The following is an 18,551-nucleotide window of genomic DNA, read 5'->3' as shown; positions in this document are numbered from 1 at the left end:
TTCCGGGATTATTTTGAATGTTGTGAATAAAGCACCCTCTGATTTCTACGGCTTCCCCATACTCTTCCTCTGTAGAACACAACACTCGGTTTTATTCAAAGTTGGGAGTAAAACCTTGATACTAAATTGATACCAGACATCTTTTGCATGCATACTAGTAAATACCTTTTTTTTTTTTACGTGTGCAGATCACCACATTTACATCTTATTGCATGGATTGTGGAGTTACTTATTTAACTAAGTTTTGGAACTTGTACAGTACCAAAGCTGGCTACCAAATATGTCATTCGGTGTGCCAAGCTGCAGGCATGCAGGCTAGGCTGATTGGAGAGTCTAAATTGTCCGTAGGAATGAGTGTGCGAGTGAATGGTGTGTGTGCCCTGCGATGGACTGGCGACCTGTCCAGGGTGTACTCCTGCCTTCCGCCCAATGTATGCTGGGATAGGCTCCAGCCCCCCTGCGACCCTGTTCAGGATAAGCGGGTTCAGATAATGGATGGATGGATGGACTTCATTGATAACATTTAACCACCCATTGTATACATTATAGAGTCGAGGACTCGCGTCGCATTCTCTCTAAAATGTTGTCTTACGTGAGCAACTTCTTTCCTTTCAGTCAAGTACAAAAGGTGGCGCTGTGTTGCCTTTAAATGGCTTTGAATATGCTGCGCTCCGATAGCCGATTGGCTATTGTGCAGACAACCGGTTTCCGGCCAAAATCAGGAAGTGACGCAATTAAATAAACACGGCAACCTGTCATCACAGGTGATATGGAAATAGAAATGCGGAGTAGCTAATGTAAAAAAAACCGATTACCAAGCGTGGGAACGTTCAGACGAATCCCTCCTTATTGATATATCGCAACAATATCTTCATTACCCGAAACAGCTTACCAAGTACCCGGCAAGCTTGCGAACTACAAAGGTGAGATAATTTCTTCTAGCCAAGATCTAACGTTAATGTTAGCTAAGGGCGTTTAGCATAACCACTCTCCTCGTTTGGCATTTAGTTAGCTATCGTTCATTGTTTTAAATGATTCGTGGACCAGCTAAAAGCGTCCTGACTGTAGAGCTATAATTGTATTGTATGCAAGCATCGAATATTTTGATGCCACCTAGCTAACGTTAGCTCGTCAACATTTTATAACAAAGAAATCTATTGCTGATAAATGTCTACTAGTTTCTGGTTGCAGGGTCTAGCTAACAATTCGGACGTTACTCTGACTCGGCAAAGAAATAGCCAGTCGTGCAGACGGAGAGGTGCCAGTTTGCTAAAAATGTTCACAATTGCTGCAAACAAATGAATTAACTCTACAGTTTTCCATATAACCATGTAGAGTTGTGCGAACAGACGCAACACGTTAGATTCATCACTGCAAATGAACTTGAGGACCTGTGTGTGTGTGTGTGTGTGTGTGTGTGTGTGTGTATTATCTAGCCTCGGTCATTATGTCTTGCTTTTCATCGATGTGTTGCTAATTACTTTATAGCTGATGGGTATATTGTGTGCTTTATTTCTATCTGACAGTAAACAATTTGAGTGCGAAGACCAGCAATGTTTACAGACATGGACTATGAGCTGGAAGAGGACAAACTGTAAGTTACTGCCGAGTTCTCCAGTAAATAATAAGATCTAAGTTCTAAGAACAAATTAAAATGGCAGTTTACATGTTATTTACGTTTGTCAGTGCAGGTTTAATAATTACAACAATATACACTCATGTAAATTTGTGGACATTTTCTAAATGATGTATAATGAAGTCCGACATTCTAGGAAGTGTAACTGACATCCAGAATTTAAGCATATTGTGGAAAGGCTGTAACCATTGTATGGGGGAATTTGAGCCGACAGTGCAGACGTGTGAATGTGTAATATGTCTCCACAGAGGGATTCCCACTGTTCCAGGAACAGTGTCCCTGAAGAAGGATGCACAGAACCTCATAGGGATCAGCATCGGAGGGGGCGCCCAGTACTGCCCCTGTCTCTACATAGTACAGGTATTGCTTATTGCATTTCATGCTCATTTCTTCAAATTAATGTTTGATGACTTGAAAAGCCATTCACACGAGGCTTGTCATCTTGCCATATTGTTTTGAGCAAGGATCTTAAACAGAGGGCTATAGTTTCTGCATATTTCTGTGGCCCTCCGCCATCAAGGGCTTGCCTGCACTGTATGATCTCTCTCTTCTCTCTCTTCTCTCTCTTCTCTCTCTCCTCTCTCTTCTCTCTCTTCTCTCTCTTCTCTCTCTTCTCTCTCCTCTCTTCTCTCTCTTCTCTCTCTGGCTCTCTCCCACTCCCCCTCGCTCTCTCTCTGGCAGGTGTTTGACAACACCCCAGCGGCACTGGAGGGGACTCTGGCTGCTGGAGATGAGATCACCGGGGTGAATGGTAAACCGGTGAAGGGGAAGACCAAGGTGGAGGTGGCTAAGATGATCCAGGCCGTCCAGGTAAACTCGGGACAGCGGAACGAGAAAGGGGGCTACTGGGTTAACCAAAAAACCTAAGGCACCTTATTACTGCTTACTATGTGATCTGGACCATCATCTAGTGCTTTAATGTTTCCAAAGAGACTTCGAATTGATTAGACTAAGCAGGGCAGAATCCTCCTTGGAGCAATGTGTGAGTAAGGGTCTTGCTCAAGGGTCTAACAGCTGCACAGATCTTATCATGGCTACACTGGGCCTTGAACCAGCAACCTTCCAGTCATGTTCCTTAGCCAGTAAGCTACATGGGTTATGGGTATGCACTTTGTTGTATGTCACTCTGGATAAGAGCGTCTGCCAAATGCCATCAATGTAATGTACATGCTGCTGGTTCCTGTGAACTTTGCTAGGGACTCACAGCCTGTCTCTCACATGGGTGATGATGCTTAAATCCATGCTCCAGTACTCTTGGACAGTTTTGCCAGTTCAATAAATTATCATGAATTTGCTTAACTATCAGCCCTACCTGCTTGGGTGTACCCTTGATCATCTGCTGTAGTTGGATGTTGGCAAAACGTCTCTGACCGCTACTTCTGAGAGCTTCTAACACCCCCACTCTGTGATTCACCACAAGTTTAGTCCAATGTGTTATTGAAATACAGGTGCCACACATACATTTATGCTAATCACAGTTCCCATACTGCAGACCATGATAAGGATGAAGTGAAGTTAAATCTACTCACAGGTATAGGCAGTGTTTTCTTCTTTGGGAAAAATACAGAAGGCAGAGTTCAGGCTTCCAGTGCTCTGTGCCAGTGACCGTTATGTCTGCGGGGGGATCTGCTGAGCGTGCGTGCTTGGGTCTGCTATAGAGCAGACCGACGAGGCCGGGCAGCCCCAGAGCATCATGGGAGCTCAGAGTGATTAGCAGTGTTGTGTTTGGGCCTTTGTGAGGGGAGTGGGGGGGCGCTGGCTGTGTGGTTTTCCCCTCTGCACAGTGTACACACAGCCTGCGCTGGTCCCAGCCAGAGTGTATTAATGGATTATGCCCCTCCATTGTGTCCTTATGGCTGCTGTTAGTGCCTCCATCCGTTTGAAAGCATGTTTTTCCGTACGATCCCTGACGGGAAACCTCAGATCCGCTTGCCACCGTGATAGCTGTGATGATCATACGGATTTCGCCCGTAAACTTCCTGTAACGGGAGTGTCATAATGTCGGCTGAATGTGTGCATGTGTGAGATCTTCTCTTGTTCTCACCGTGGTCTGCTGTTGGTGCTCATTGCTAAAGTCTCTCCTCTCCTCTCACCTCTCTGTAGGGTGAAGCCACAATTCACTACAACAAGCTGCAGGCTGACCCCAAACAGGGGAAGTCACTGGACATCGGTATGACGAGAGGCGGATCGGTTGTCAGAGGATGGAGGGAGTGTTGGTGGAGGGAGGGAGATATTGGAGATGGAGAGGGAGGGGCGTAGACATTGTTTTAGCGTGTTGAGTGTTTTCAGTTGGTGGTGTGTGGGCTTACTGGTTATTGGTGTCTGTGTTTAATTGGTGATAGTGTGTGTGTGTGTGTGTGTGTTTAATGGTTATTGGTGTCTGTGTGTAATTGGTGATTGTGTGTGTGTGTGTGTGTGTGTGTTTACTGGTTATTGGTGTCTGTGTGTAATTGGTGATAGTGTGTGTGTGTGTGTGTGTGTGTGTGTGTGTGTTTACTGGTTATTGGTGTCTGTGTGTAATTGGTGATAGTGTGTGTGTGTGTGTTTAATGGTTATTGGTGTCTGTGTGTAATTGGAGATAGTGTGTGTGTGTGTGTGTGTGTGTGTGTTTAATGGTTATTGGTGTCTGTGTGTAATTGGTGATAGTGTGTGTGTGTGTGTGTGTTTTTAATGGTTATTGGTGTCTGTGTGTAATTGGTGATTGTGTGTGTGTGTGTGTGTGTGTGTTTACTGGTTATTGGTGTGTTTCAGTGCTGAAGAAGGTGAAACACCGGCTGGTGGAGAACATGAGCTCAGGGACGGCCGACGCCCTGGGACTGAGCAGAGCCATACTGTGTAACGGTGAGACCACGCCACGCACACACACACACACGTACACACACACACGCACACACACGCATGCTAACACGCAGCCCGCACACCACATGCACTCACACACATGCAAACACACGCGTTTACCGTGAGGTTCTTAACCTCCTAAGACCTGGCGTACACATGCGTGGACTCCACATTTTGGGCTGTACAACCATAATACTTCATTCTTAAGACCGAGAGTCCACATATGTGGACATCATTTTTCTCAAAAACTACATCATGTCAAAAGATGATGCTTAGTTTTTATACTTATCAGGTCCCAATAAGCCCAAATAGCAAAGAGAAATTAAAAATGCATAGCAAAAAAGAGTGCGGGTCTTAGGAGGTTAAATGGGATTTGTCACGGGGTGAGTTGTGATGAGTTGTTTGTAAAGGGGGTGAGTTGTGATGAGTTGTGTGTAACAGGTTGGATTGTGTTTAGTTGTGTGGAATGGGGATGGTTGTGATTTGTCTTGTGTGGTTTGGTTGCAGATGGGCTGGTGAAAAGACTGGAAGAGCTGGAGAAAACAGCCGAGTTGTACAAAGGTAACGCCCTAAACTACCCCATCATTGGTAAATGGTAAATGGTTGGCATTTATATAGCGCCTTTATCCAAAGCGCTGTACAATTGATGCTTCTCATTCATGCATTCATACACACACACACACACCGACAGCTGCCATGCAAGGCGCCGACCAGCTCGTCAGGAGCATTTGGGGGGTTAGGTGTCTTGCTCAGGGACACAGCCCGGGCGGGGGATCAAACCAGCAACCCTCCGACTGCCAGACGACTGCTCTTACTGCCTGAGCCATGTTGCCCCTGTGAGCCATGTCCCTGTCATTAACATAACAAGGAAATGTCAAGCATTACATATGTACTATAAGACTGCGAGTAAGGCTGTGAGTCTAATTCACCTGCATCTAGTAGGTGTTACAGCTTTCTCCATTCCCTGTGAGGATTGTGATGTCATGAAGTGAATGTTTCCATATATTCCATCTCTACTTTTGCTGGATAATCTCATTCTTTTCATTCTCTCCTTTCCCCTCTTCCCAGGTTTAATGGAGCACACTAAGAGGCTACTCAGGGCGTTCTTCGAACTCTCTCAGACTCACAGAGGTCAGTAACCCGGGCCCAATAAAGCCACGGCTGCAGTGAGTGCTGTGTGCGTGTGCGTGCGTGTGCGCGTGTGCGCGTGTGTGTGTGTAATCCCCGTTTATCCGTGTCTCCAGCGTTTGGGGACGTGTTCTCGGTGATCGGGGTGAGGGAGCCCCAGGCTGCAGCCAGCGAGGCCTTCGTGAAGTTCGCCGAGGCCCATCGCAGCATCGAGAAGTTCGGCATCCGGCTGCTGAAGACCATCAAGCCTGTGAGGGAATCTCTTTCTCTTTCTCACTGTTTCTCTTTCTCCATCTCTCTTTCTGTGTCTCTCTCCCACTCTCCATCATTGCTTCTCTGACTCCCTCTCCCTCTCTCTCTCTCTCTGTTCCATACGGTAGATGCTTCATGACCTGAACACCTACCTTCATAAGGCCATCCCAGACACCAAGCTGACCATCCGCAAGTATCTGGACGTCAAGTTCGAGTACCTGGTGAGAGCTCAAGTCTTCTCCCCCTGCACCGTGATCTGTGCTCTGTGAAAATAACAAATGGTTCTGACAAAGCCGTCTGAGTGGTGTGTGTTCTGCGTTGCAGTCCTACTGCTTGAAGGTGAAGGAGATGGATGATGAGGAGTACAGCTGCATCGTGAGTTTCCCTTTTCTGCTCCAGTAGATAAAGATATCTCCAGCCACACTGAACAGTTTTTCTCATTTCAGTTTCATTCGTATGACATTACTGCCATTTACATTCGCCTGGACTTTCTTCTATTTAGGAGATGATTGTGTGTCTTTGAAATGTGGTTATATGAAAAGCACAATATACAGGTCTACATAATTCTGTGTGTATGTATGCATGTGCATGCGTGTGTGTATATGTGTGGCTGTGCGTGCGTGTGTGCATGCATGTGTGTGTGTGTGCGTGTGTGCATGCGCGTGTGTGCATGCGCGTGTGTGTGTGTGTGTGTGTGTGTGTGTGTGCGTGTGTGTGCGTGGGTGTATATGTGTGGCTGTGCGTGCGTGCGTGCGTGCGTGCATGCGTGCGTGTGTGTATGTCCCTGTGTGCTAGGCCATGGGGGAGCCTCTGTACCGGGTCAGCACTGGAAACTATGAGTACCGGCTGGTGCTGCGCTGCCGGCAGGAGGCCCGAGCCCGCTTCGCCAAGATGAGGAAGGACGTGCTGGAGAAGATCGAGCTGCTGGACCAGAAACACGGTCAGTTCCTGTCTGTACATCTGTACAGCCTGTCTGTGCCTTCTGTACATCTGTACAACCAGGACCTCTGTCTGCCTTCTGCATGTGGGCTTTCTGTACCTATATACAGCCTGTCTATCTCTGCAGCTGGTCTGTACCTCTATACAGCTGGTCTGTATCTCTATGCAGCTGGTCTGTAGCTCTGTACAAGCTTATCATGACCAAGTTTTTCATTGTGAGCGGGTGGTCACTCTGCTGGTGCTCTGCTGGATTGGGGCCAGTTATAACAGTACTAACGTCTGTCTGTGTCCGTCTGTCCCTCTCCAGTCCAGGACATCGTGTTCCAGCTGCAGCGCTTCGTTTCGGGCATGTCCCACTACTACGACGAGTGCTACACGGTGCTGAAAGAGGCGGACGTCTTCCCCATCGAGGTGGACCTGTCCCGCACCATGATCAACTACGGCAGCCAGGCGCACTCCTACACGGACGAAGACGAGGAAGAGGAGGAGGAGGAGGAGGGAGGAGGAGGCGGGGGGGCGCAGGAGGGCCTCTCCGGCGGGCAGCAGGCGGAGAACGGCGCGGAGAAACTGATCGATGACGAATGAGCGGAGACGTGGTTCAGGCCCTGAGACACTGCCACCGTTCCTCCTGATGACTGGCGCCCTGTATCAGCGTATCTACAGTAACACCCTGCCCTCCGGAGAATTCACGATTCCAAAGCTATTTTTCCCCCGATTGGACCGGAGAGTGTTCGGCACCGCTAATGACCGGTCACACCCCGCCCGACTCCACTGTAATTAACCCCCACAACCAAGGGTCATCTTCCCCAACACTCTTTCGGTTAACTTTTATTTTAAATCCAGTTCAGTTATTCTAACTGCCAGCCTTAGTACTCTCGGTCTAATTCGACTCCTTAGGAGGAAAGTTGACGGTTTCGTTCTGCCAATCAGATTCTAGCCTTGCAGGTGCTTGTCTTCAAACCCTAATCACCTGTTCGCCTCATTAATTGCGCCTTAAGTGGAGCAGAGCATTGGTCTCCAACTAAAGCTCTCTCTCGCCATTGGAGCATACAGCGAGTGCGAGAGTGCATGCTGCTTAGCATTAACCAATCACTGAAGTGTGCTTGTCTGTAGCTGTTAAGGATTAAAGTACGTAGTGACCAAAACAGCCCCCATCACCTGCAGTTCAAAGGAATGTAGGTGGTCACACAACGATAAAAAGCAGCCTGGCAAAATAATGGCGAGATCACCAAAAATGAGGTGAATAATAGTGAATAATGCTAACCAGCCGCAGAGGGTTTAAGATGGCAGCTGAAGGCCCTAGGGCCTGCAATATCGGAGCTGATTTGACAGGTGAGGTGACCTCATCTGGAGCAACCATAATCCTGCGAATGGTTTTGTTTATACCTCGTGACCTGCTGTCCTGAGTGATGTCAGGGTGCCATTGCGTCCTGCAGTTTCCATGGATACGAGCTGACCGCCGCCCTTAGTGATCCGTTGCTAAGGCTCTGAGATTAAATAAATTATGTGCAGCAGACACCACACACACTGGCCCTTCTTCTGGCAGCAGGTGAAGGGGTCATGCATTTTAGGGGTTTGTTAACCCTCAGTCTCATACTCAATTTTACCAAAAAGGGCCGGTGTGGGTGCAGGGCTTTGTTCCAACCAAGCAGTTATACACCAGATTCTACTAATAAACCATGAGAGTCTTTGCTAAGCATCTTAATTAGTACCCACAGGCTTTTGTTTGAAGATTGAATGGACTACATAATGGTCAGACTAGCTAGGTGGAGTTGCCCTACCTGTAATCAATGTGAATGTGAGGTTACTGTTCATGTTCTCTCCACTGAGTTTGGTTGATGGGTCATTTAGACACGGTAGACAATTTGTGTTCTTCTAAAAAAAAAAAAACTCTGGGGGGAAAAAACTAGAAAGGGACTCAAAGCAGAGCTAGTTCAGTTTAAATTCACCAGCAGAAATTTACCAGACCAAACTGAAGAGTACATAACAAATATGCATTATTATTCCATTTCATCAAAAGGCATGTGTCCTCTGCGGCTAGACTGCAGTTTTTATTCAGTGATCGTACCATACATGACCCCACAGCACAGCTTTCACCATGCGACTGTCACACTATCCTTCACCAATCACAGTGATGGATGGAGTTACAGTCTGTCCAATCGGTGCTCAGCAATGTTACTGTGTGGCAGCACATCGAGCCACAGGGACCCACACGTATGTTATACTTCCCCTCTTACCCTCCATGAGCTCTGCCCGGCTTAATCTGGACCAAATCAGTGATTAATCCACACAGGCACTTGGTGATTTGCTGGGAGCTTCAGTGTGCTGCTGTTTTGACAAGCTGTTGTGGTAACTTTGTACATCTGCCCCTAATTGCCTTTCTATTTATTTTACTTTATTTACTGTATGGGTACTCCAGAGAGAAGGAGAGATCTATGGATTAAACAACAAATGCAGTGCAGGCATGTATGTACTGATTAACTGGGCTGTATCTCACTGATGCTTCTGTAAGGGACCTTTGTTGTATTAATTTGCTTTATGGCTTTATGGATAGAGGACCAGTTTCTGTGGTTAAGCTTTAATCCAATGTGACCCTTCTCTGTTACAAACCGGAGGACCATAACCGATTAACCCCCCCCACAAGGTCAATTTAACATGCAAACACTATTTCAATAATATCATGAAAAAGACTTATTGTGCTTTGTTGTGGGTGTTTCTTTTGTGTTTTTGCCATTGTCTCTGTTTGGGCACGATGGAAATGTCTTACCGGAATAGTGTGTATAAAAAAAAAAAAGAAACGGTGATTATTTATTATTCCAGATATCAGACTTATAATAAAGTATTTCCTCATTACGATGTCTGCCTGTTCTGTCCTGCCACGTACTTTTATTTTTTTTGATAAAAAGATTAAGTCGGACGCGCGTAGTTGCGACACACTGCCAGCAGGTGACGTTTTGGAAAATCAACCAAGGTATTAAAAAAACTCACGTTTGTGTTGTGTCATCTGTACTGGGGGAAAAATGGCTCAATGTAGATGGAAGAAAAATTATGATTCGCCTTGTTAGGAATTAAATAAAAACCTCGTTTTTAAAATCAAAAAACGAAAAAAAAAAAACTATAATACCATGAAGTATTTATGTTGTGTTATGGCACGTCCTAACGTTACAGCCCCAGTGGCCTAATGGATAAGGCACTGGCCTCCTAAGCCAGGGATTGTGGGTTCGAGTCCCATCTGGGGTGGAATGTTTTTTTTTTTTTTTGTGAAATGATAACGCAAAGTTCCATTCTTTATTAATAGTATTGCATTTACAATTATATTTCATTTTTCTATAAAGATCGCCGAATATGTATGTTTCAACATTTTAATAATGCATATGCTCGCGTACTAGCTGCCTGGCCTTAAGGTTATGTCGTGAGATTGCTTGCAAACATTAAATGTTTACTCATGTTAGAACCTTAGCTAGCTAGACGTTGTCGACAGGTTAGAACGTTAACTCACAAACACGACTGTCATTAAACTAATAGCTCGCATATTTCGTGTAGGATTGATCTGACTACGGAGCTAAAACGTGCTAGCAAACCAACAAACTTTTTAAAATGTTTAAAGCCACGTGTTTTCATGTCGAAAGAAAATCCAGGAGAATGTACATTTAGCCAATTGGAACCTGCTCAGTACCAGCTTCTCCAATCAGGAAACGCATGGGCGCTGATTCCCAAATACTTTCACTTATGCTCGTGGATGAATTAGTTAACCGAGACAACTTTAGCTTACTGTTCAGACTGAGTCGAGACTTTGGACGAAACCTACACACCATCGCTATAAATTGTGCCCCTTGCGTTTCGCGGACTATAAAAAGAAATGTTTTTATTTCTTGACAAGACGCTGTGTCTTGTTGTCCTGTGTGGTGTGGTCATGACTGTGGCAGGATCGGACCGTAAGTTAAACTGTTGAAAAGACTGGATTGTTATCTAGACCTTATCACATACAGATTTATTTCTATGCGAGACTTCGTGAATTGTTGTTGTTGGTTAGTCCAGGAAGTATTCCGCCAGTGGGGCAGTTTGCATTTTAAGATTATGATCTCCACCCCCACGCTGAGTTCGGTTGAGTTTTATTAGCAATATTTTAATTTGACCATCTAATGTTATTTCACGAAACAAGGGGACCCGTTGCGAGATTCTCGAATAGCGAGAGATATTTTCTTTTTAAGAAGACTCAACACAGTGAAACGAAAACCCGCAATTTGGAAAAAACTGTGCACATGTATAAACTATTCATGTCAGAATTTCGTAAAAACACCTCACGTAAAATGTGCCACGACATAGACGATAGGCTACCACTGCGTCTAAGTGACAACTAAGAGTGACTGGCGCGACAACTAAGAGTGATCGGTTTTTTAACCCCTCAGAGCTGCAGGCGGCCACGGTGTACTGGAATGCTACTGACAGGACAGTGTTGCTGAAACAGGGGATTATGGACAAAGAAGGGGGTGCATACGGATACTTCAACGACACCATGGAGCGCACGGGCTGGGGTGTTCTGCAGCTGTGGGCAGGTTACGGGAAGCGGGCAGGTTCCGGGGAGCCGCCGGATGATGACCAAATCACCTTCCACCTGGCCGGATACCTGGAGGGATTCCTGACAGCTCCGTAAGTGTGGTGGGGGGTGGTTCCATGTACGCCCCCAAAATCTGGTTTGAGTAGCAGCTGAGCAAAAATAAAGAGTTTTTTATTTGTTCAGTGCAGTCAGTAAAATGAATGCTTGTGTCCTGCTTTTTCCATCAGGGAGATGGAAAATCACTACAGGAACATGTATCCCCAGCTGATTAAGGACCCAAAGGTGCGAGTTAAAGTAAAGAGCTGGTTGAGGTGAGATACATTTTGCAGCAACAGTTCGCATTGGTGTTTCTCTCTCACTTGTGGACATCCTGAAGTAAGCAAGCACACACACACACGCACACACACACTTTCTGAGTTATAATTTGATTCCGCCCCTCTCAGTGAGCAGGACCAGTGGACGAGACAACAGTCTCTCAAGTTCAAAAATGACACCCTGTGGAAACACGCTAGCTTCATCGTAGCCCAGTTGGATGGGCTTCAGCAAGGAGCAGCGTACTGGGCGAAGCTGAATAAGAGAGAGGTACGTGGCAGACAGACAGATGGATAGACCAGTGGACGGACAGCTGTCACACCTGCAGCTGCCCCCGACACTCAAAAGAGACTGAGAGGGCGAGTTCTGGAAAGATCCTTCATAACAGATGGACTTTACTATGTCTGTTGTGCCAGATCAGAGTCTATGATGAAGGCCATTTTCAGTCTGTGACTGTAGGTGAGACCTAACTGAAACCAAACCACGCAAACAAGGGTGGTTCCTTCAGAAAATGTCCCGTGTCACAGATAGTTTTTTTTGATCCTCTTCCTCTTTTGTGTACCTCTTTCCTCTTTTGAATTTTGGCTTGGGTTTTGCGGCGCTGTTTCATCTTGCTGACGGCCCCTGTTCTGGTGCAGCCCCTGTCAGAGTTTGCTGTGCAGTTCCTCAATGCGGTGGGGGACCTGCTGGACCTGATCCCAACCCTTGCCCCGGAGACAGACCTGAACCACCTAAAAACACACTTCACAATGCCTACCATGGGACACTGTTCTGCCCTCATTAAGGTCAGAGGTCAAAAACATGTTTTATAGTTATTCAGATCATAGTCCCTTCCACTCGTCTTGTCCCCCAACAGTTTGTCTCCCTACACTCTCCTTTTGTCTCCCTACACTCTTTTTGTCTCCCTATACTTCCTTTTGTCTCCTTACACTCTCAGTTTGTCTCTCCACTCTCCTTTAGTCTCCTTACACTCTCCTTTTGTCTCCCTACACTCTCCTTTTGCCTCTCAACTCTCTTTTTGTCTCCCTATACTCTCCTTTTGTCGACCTACACTCTCCTTTTGTCTCCATACACTCTCTGTTTGTCTCCCTGCTCTCTATTTGTTTTTATCCACTATCGCGTTGTCTCCCTCCACCCCATTTCCATGTGAAATGTAGAGTGCATTGCTGAGTCAAACTGTAAAGTGCAGAGCGGTCACATCTATCTGTTACCCGTCAGATGTTGCCAGGTTTTGAGAACTTGCTGCTGGCTCACTCCAGCTGGTACACCTACGCAGCCACGATGCGCATCTACAAGCACTGGGATTTCAGAGTCAAAGAGCCCCATACCGCCACCGGCAAAATGTCCTTCAGCAGCTATCCTGGTTAGTGCAGGGCACGGGGCAGTGAGTCCAGGCGCCTCATCACAATGTTCAAAAAATGCCTTTCTCTTATATCTCATATTTAAAGATGTAAAAGTGTGCTTTGTCACACGTTCGTTCATATGCCCAATTATGAACAATTTGGAGAAGCCTTTCATGTTTTTTTTCTGTCTCTTAATAAATAAAAACATGGAAAATATTTGATAAGAAATGCTGATTTTAAAAAATCTATTTATATTTTTAGTGTCTTTCCGTGACAACAAGCTGCCACCTCTCCCTGAAAGATCTTTACATACTGAAAATAAATTATTTTATTTTGTAGTTTTAGCACGCTGATGTTATTTTGTAACAATTTTCTTATTTATTATTTTGCAACTTCCTGTCCCCCTAGGATTCCTGGAGTCCCTGGACGACTTCTACATCTTGGGCAGCGGTCTGCTGATGACCCAGACCACCAACAGTGTGTACAACGCCTCGCTCTTCTCCCAGGTGAAGCCCCAGAGTCTCCTGGCCTGGCAGAGGGTACGGCTAGCGCACTCCCTCGGACACACCGGGGAGCAGTGGGCCGAGATCTTCTCCAAACACAACTCCGGTGAGGAGCGAGCGCCCCCCCTCGCCCACTGGCCGGGCGCTTCGGATGAGATGTAACAGCAGGCACACAGACAGTCGTTGGCCGAGTTAGTTCGTTTCATTATTAAAGGTTAAAGTCACAGTCGCCTCGAGGCAAAGGCTCTTCTTGTGGTTTTAGTTCATCTGAGAATCTTACAGTTTTTAATTACAGAAAGCAGCACTCATTGGCCAGGTCCGCTCATAACCAGCCAACTCCAAAACAATATAGAAGTAATATGAAAAAGCCTGGATGAAGTTGGATGAAAAAACGATTACACTATCCTGTCGGTAATCAAGGTTAAAAACTGGCGTTTGTGAAATTATATTAGAATAATTCTGGATATATTGTATAAAAGTCCAAACTGTGGTTCGTGAGGGTCTGCCGCGCTTCATAAGTTTGTTTGAGAAATCAAGCGTCCTCACGACTGCACACAAATCAATGTGAGGTTTTTTTCCCTGAACCTTTCTGGTTTGACTGTGGAATATCCCTTGATGCTCTTTCTGTCACGCTCAGCTAAGAAGGGAGGTCTATTTTTGTGAAAGAGGAGATGTGTGTACGAGGTGACTGAGAGTGCCTCTGCCTCCCAGGCACCTATAATAACCAGTACATGGTGGTGGACATGAGCAGAGTGTCTCTGGGAAACTGGGTGGCCGACGGGGCTCTGACTGTGGTGGAGCAGATCCCTGGACTGGTGGAGTACTCAGACCAGACGCAGGCCCTGCGGCGAGGTGAGACCAGCTGCCACACCTGCGTGGATGTGTGTGTGTGTGTGTGTGTGTGTGTGTGAGTGGATGTGTGTGTGTGTGTGTGTGTGTTTGAATGTAATTGGGTGTGCGTGGATGTGTGTGTGCATGTGTGTGTGTGTGTTTGAATGTGAGTGGGTGTGATTGGATGTGTGTGTAGTCGGGTGTGTGTGTGTTTTAATGTTAGTGGGTGGTGGGTGTGCGTGGATGTGTGTGTGCATGTGTGTGCAGGTTTGTGAGATTGTTATCTCTTTTACGAGGGAGCCCTGGCCAATTTATTCCTGTTGCGCCTGTTGCACCTTCTTCATTATTAAAGGTTAAAGTCACAGTCACCTCAAGGCAAAGGCTCTTCTTGTGGTTTTAGTTCATCCGAGAATCTTACAGTTTTTAATTACAGAAAGCAGCACTCATTGGCCAGGTCCGCTCATAACCAGCCAACTCCAAAACAATATAGAAGTAATATGAAAAAGCTTGGAAGAAGTTGGATGAAAAAACATGACACTATCCTGTCGGTAATCGAGGCTAAAAACTGGCGTTTGTGAAATTATATTTGAATAATTCTGGATATTATTGTATAAAAGTCCAAACTGTGGTTCTTCAGAGTCTGCTGCACTTCATAAGTTTGTTTGAGAAATAAAGTGTGGTCGGATGTGTGTGTGTGTGTTTGCATGTGAGCAGGTGTGTATGTGGGCAGGTTTGTGCGTGTGTGTGTGTTTGCACCTTCACCTTCTCTTGATTTCCCCAGCTTAATACATTTTTCTAGCTCTCCTGCTCTCTTCCCTCTCTCCCCCCCTCAGGATACTGGCCCTCCTACAACGTGCCCTTTCACAGCAGCATCTACAACCAGAGCGGCTACCCGGAGATGTGGAAGGAGCACGGAGCCATGTTCTCCTACGACCTCTGCCCCCGAGCCAAGATCTTCCGCAGGGACCAGGGCGGGGTGAGCGACCTGGCCTCGCTGAAGAAGATCATGAGATACAACAGTACGTGCAGCCGACCTTCAACACGGGCCAGACTAAAAGACGTGATGCCAAAACACCAGTACAGTAACTACGTTTCTGCTCGTCAAACAAACACAAATGGTTAAACGTCCACGTTGTGGATCATTCCTGCAGTGAAGTATTATCTCACTTTGGAACACATTTTATTGGTCGCATTTTTGTAGATGTGTGAAATAATATCCGTACATTGTGAGATGATTTGGAAAAGAGTTATGTAGGTGGAAAACCAGAAGGGTCATTCCACTGTATGGCTGTCATCACAGCCTCCTTTTATAACCTGTCAGCGTGTCCACATTGCCATTCAAATAATGGCAGCACTGAGAATACTAGATTTTATCGTTGAATTTCCTTTTAGATTGGTGCATTTATAAATAGACTGTTAAGTAAATGCATTGCCGGGTTTTCATCTGATGTTCAAAAAATCTCTACTCAAGCACTCAGAACCCTGTATCATGTCTGCCCCTATGAGTGCTAAGGTTTTTTATGAATATTAATACTATTATTAATAATAATAATTTGTTACTTGACAGCTTACAGTTTATTAGATTAAGGGGGGGGACAATGGATCAATGTGGGGTTAAGGGCTTTGCTCAAGGGCCCAACAGCTGTGTGGATCTTTTCATGACTACACTACCAACCTCCTGGGTCCCAGCCATGTACCTTAGCCACTAGGCTATAGGCCACCCCAACTGAATGCTAGAACCTTTGTGGTCCAGTCACTGATGTCCCTAACAGTTAGTTTCTGTCACTGGGTGTTAATGGGATGCCGTTATTACAGAAAGCGTGAAACCTGGCCTTTAATGTCACTGTGGTTCTGAAGGTTAGGCCTTTGGTGGCCTTTTGTTTGTTGTTTTGTTTCACTTCCTCCGTCTGTCTCTCATTTTTTCTCATTTCCGTAGCTTTCTCCTTTTTTAAAATTTCAGATTACAAGAGTGACCCCTACGCCGAAGGAGACCCCTGCAAGACTATCTGCTGTCGTAACGACCTGAAGGCGGAGAAGCCAAGCCCGGGGGGCTGCTACGACACCAAGGTGACCACAGCTCTCTGCTCACGACTGGTCCCATGATACTAACTTGATGTATCAAGGTTACGTCAGGTTCAAAGGGCCATTCTACCCTGGAGCCATGATACTGGTATCTAACAGACAAGTTGGCACCATTGCTCATGAAGTCACCATGTCAAGGCCATTAGCATAGGCATGGGTTGGAGATGTGCATGTTTTGTTCTGTCCGTTAAATCAATAATTACATTTTAGTTTTTTTTTTTAACGGTAGGTGATTTTCTGCACGGATTCTCAGCGGAACAGCTGCGCTAACAGTTTAACGTGCATGAGCCCTCTACTCGTTGCAGGTATTTTGTACTGAGCCAGAAAACAGCTGTAAGACTCACTTGTGTTCCCTGATGAGGTTTTTCGTGGTCTCATTCGCCCTAATCTGGGGGGTGGAAGGGGCTCAAAGTCAACTGCCACAAAGGACACTGGGGAATATTATTGCTGAAATCTGATGTAATTTTGGCAGCAGTTAATTTAACTTTAGAAATAAAAAACAAAATAAATTAACGATGGGGGGGTGGCGCATCCATGTTCCAGTCAATGTCCCAGTGTGTGGATGGGCCCCACAGTGTGGTATCCTTCAGCTGAAAACCACTGCCCATCATATAGACTGTGGTGTGAAAAGAAGCAGTGCTTTTAATTTCAGAGGAAGTTGATGGCGGAGGTTTATGTAACGCAGGTTAAGATTCGTTGAAGGGAAACGTAGATACTTATGTAAGGTCCTGTTAACATCCGCTTTCTCTCTTCTCCATCTTTCGCTTTCCCCCCTCACTCGTTTCATTCTATCATTTCATTCTCCCTCCCTCTCCTGGGCTCTCTCTTCCCTGTCCCTCCTTTTTCTCTCTCCCTCCTTCGCTCCCTCCTCTCTCCTTTCGTCGCCCGCAGGTGACGGACTTCCACATGGCACAGCAGTTCGCGGCTGAGGTGATAAACGGGCCCACCACCCAGGGGGGGCTCCCGCCCTTCTCCTGGAGCAAGTTCAACAGCACCTCCCACCTGGGGCTGCCGCCCACCTACGACTTCCCCTTCCTGAGTATGGAGCCCGCCCTGGGCCCTGATCCCTGAGCCCTGGGCCCTGATCCCTGGTGCTCCAGAGGGGGTTTCACAAAGCAGGTTGACTGAGTTAGCTGGATAACTGCGCTGAGTAAAACCCACTTAGCAGGGTGACTGAGTTATCGGGATAACTGCGCTGCGTAAAACCCACTTAGCAGGGTGACTGAGTTATCGGGATAACTGCACTGCGTAAAACCCAGAATGGCTCTTCTATACAGTCCAAATTCCAGATTTGGGAGCGTTCTATGTTTTACGCAGTGCAGTTATCCTGCGTTGTGGGTTTTACTTGGTGCAGTTATCCAGTGAACTCAGTAATCCTGCTTTGTGGGTTTTACTTAGTGCAGTTACCCAGCGAACCCAGTAATCCTGCTTTATGAAATACCCCTGGGGGCATACCCAACAACCAGAAGTGTCTCAACCGAAGCATCTTTCGACAATCAAGTCTCTGTTTGAATCCCCATCTGTTTGATCACAAGTGTGTGGTGTGTTTTAATTCTCTTAAATGTAAGGACCCTGTTTCGTGTTGTGTGGATGTGGGATGGGATGGGATGGGATGGGATGAGATGAGCAGGGGAACACCATTGGGGATTCTCAGGGGGCCGAGGGCCTTCTAGGGCTCTCTCTCTCAGGTCGAGCTTGCTCAAACCAAAAAAAAAATAAATGGGGATCTAAAAAGATATAAATGGGGGGATGAGTTGGGAAAGGTGGTAGTGTGCTGCATGATGGCTCATAAACAAGCCTAATGGATTGCTAGTTTTACCTAAGAAATGTTTCCAGTATAATTTGCCAGTGGGGACAAATTGCAATAATTGTGGTGTGTGTCTTCTGCTACTTAGATGTTGTCACTGAGTCTGTGTATTTGTAATGAAAACGATCAACGAACAAACATTGTAAAATTTTCTACTTAATCTGATTGAAAAGCTCAGGTCTGCAATTTTCTTTCTTTTTTTCTTGGCCTAAAATTGTATTTTTTTAATGTCATTTGTGTTGTTATGGTTGTGTTGCTTTATAGCTGTTAAAACTCTATTTTGTATGAGATTTTTCATGAGTAATAAACTTGGAACCCCCCA

The 18,551-nt window shown here is 46.0% G+C and overlaps 2 protein-coding genes and 1 non-coding gene across 3 annotated transcripts; all 3 read left to right on the top strand.

Annotated features, from left to right (window-relative positions):
* The first annotated feature begins 711 nt into the window (after nt 1-711).
* pick1 (protein interacting with prkca 1) lies at nt 712-9,649 on the top strand. The gene is made up of 13 exons (XM_061224052.1): nt 712-923; nt 1,527-1,594; nt 1,885-1,996; nt 2,318-2,446; nt 3,740-3,806; nt 4,388-4,477; nt 4,982-5,035; nt 5,543-5,605; nt 5,719-5,852; nt 5,983-6,075; nt 6,179-6,229; nt 6,650-6,794; nt 7,101-9,649. The coding sequence occupies exons 2-13, from the start codon at nt 1,554-1,556 to the stop codon at nt 7,376-7,378; spliced, it is 1,257 nt and encodes a 418-aa protein (XP_061080036.1). The 5' UTR covers nt 712-923; nt 1,527-1,553; the 3' UTR covers nt 7,379-9,649.
* A 311-nt stretch (nt 9,650-9,960) lies between these two features.
* Nucleotides 9,961-10,033, top strand: trnar-ccu (transfer RNA arginine (anticodon CCU)). The gene has a single exon. It is a non-coding gene; the product is annotated as a tRNA-Arg (tRNA).
* A 408-nt stretch (nt 10,034-10,441) lies between these two features.
* Nucleotides 10,442-18,551, top strand: LOC133114799 (phospholipase B-like 1). Its single transcript, XM_061224451.1, has 11 exons — nt 10,442-10,728; nt 11,203-11,443; nt 11,579-11,662; nt 11,795-11,933; nt 12,302-12,448; nt 12,882-13,026; nt 13,415-13,615; nt 14,221-14,361; nt 15,174-15,359; nt 16,301-16,407; nt 17,314-18,551. The coding sequence occupies exons 1-11, from the start codon at nt 10,653-10,655 to the stop codon at nt 17,491-17,493; spliced, it is 1,647 nt and encodes a 548-aa protein (XP_061080435.1). The 5' UTR covers nt 10,442-10,652; the 3' UTR covers nt 17,494-18,551.

This window comes from Conger conger, chromosome 16 (assembly GCF_963514075.1).
Source record: "Conger conger chromosome 16, fConCon1.1, whole genome shotgun sequence".
NCBI classification, from domain to species: domain Eukaryota; kingdom Metazoa; phylum Chordata; class Actinopteri; order Anguilliformes; family Congridae; genus Conger; species Conger conger.
The sequence above is the reverse complement of the archived record's forward strand: the minus strand, read 5'-3'. Positions and strand labels throughout refer to the sequence as shown.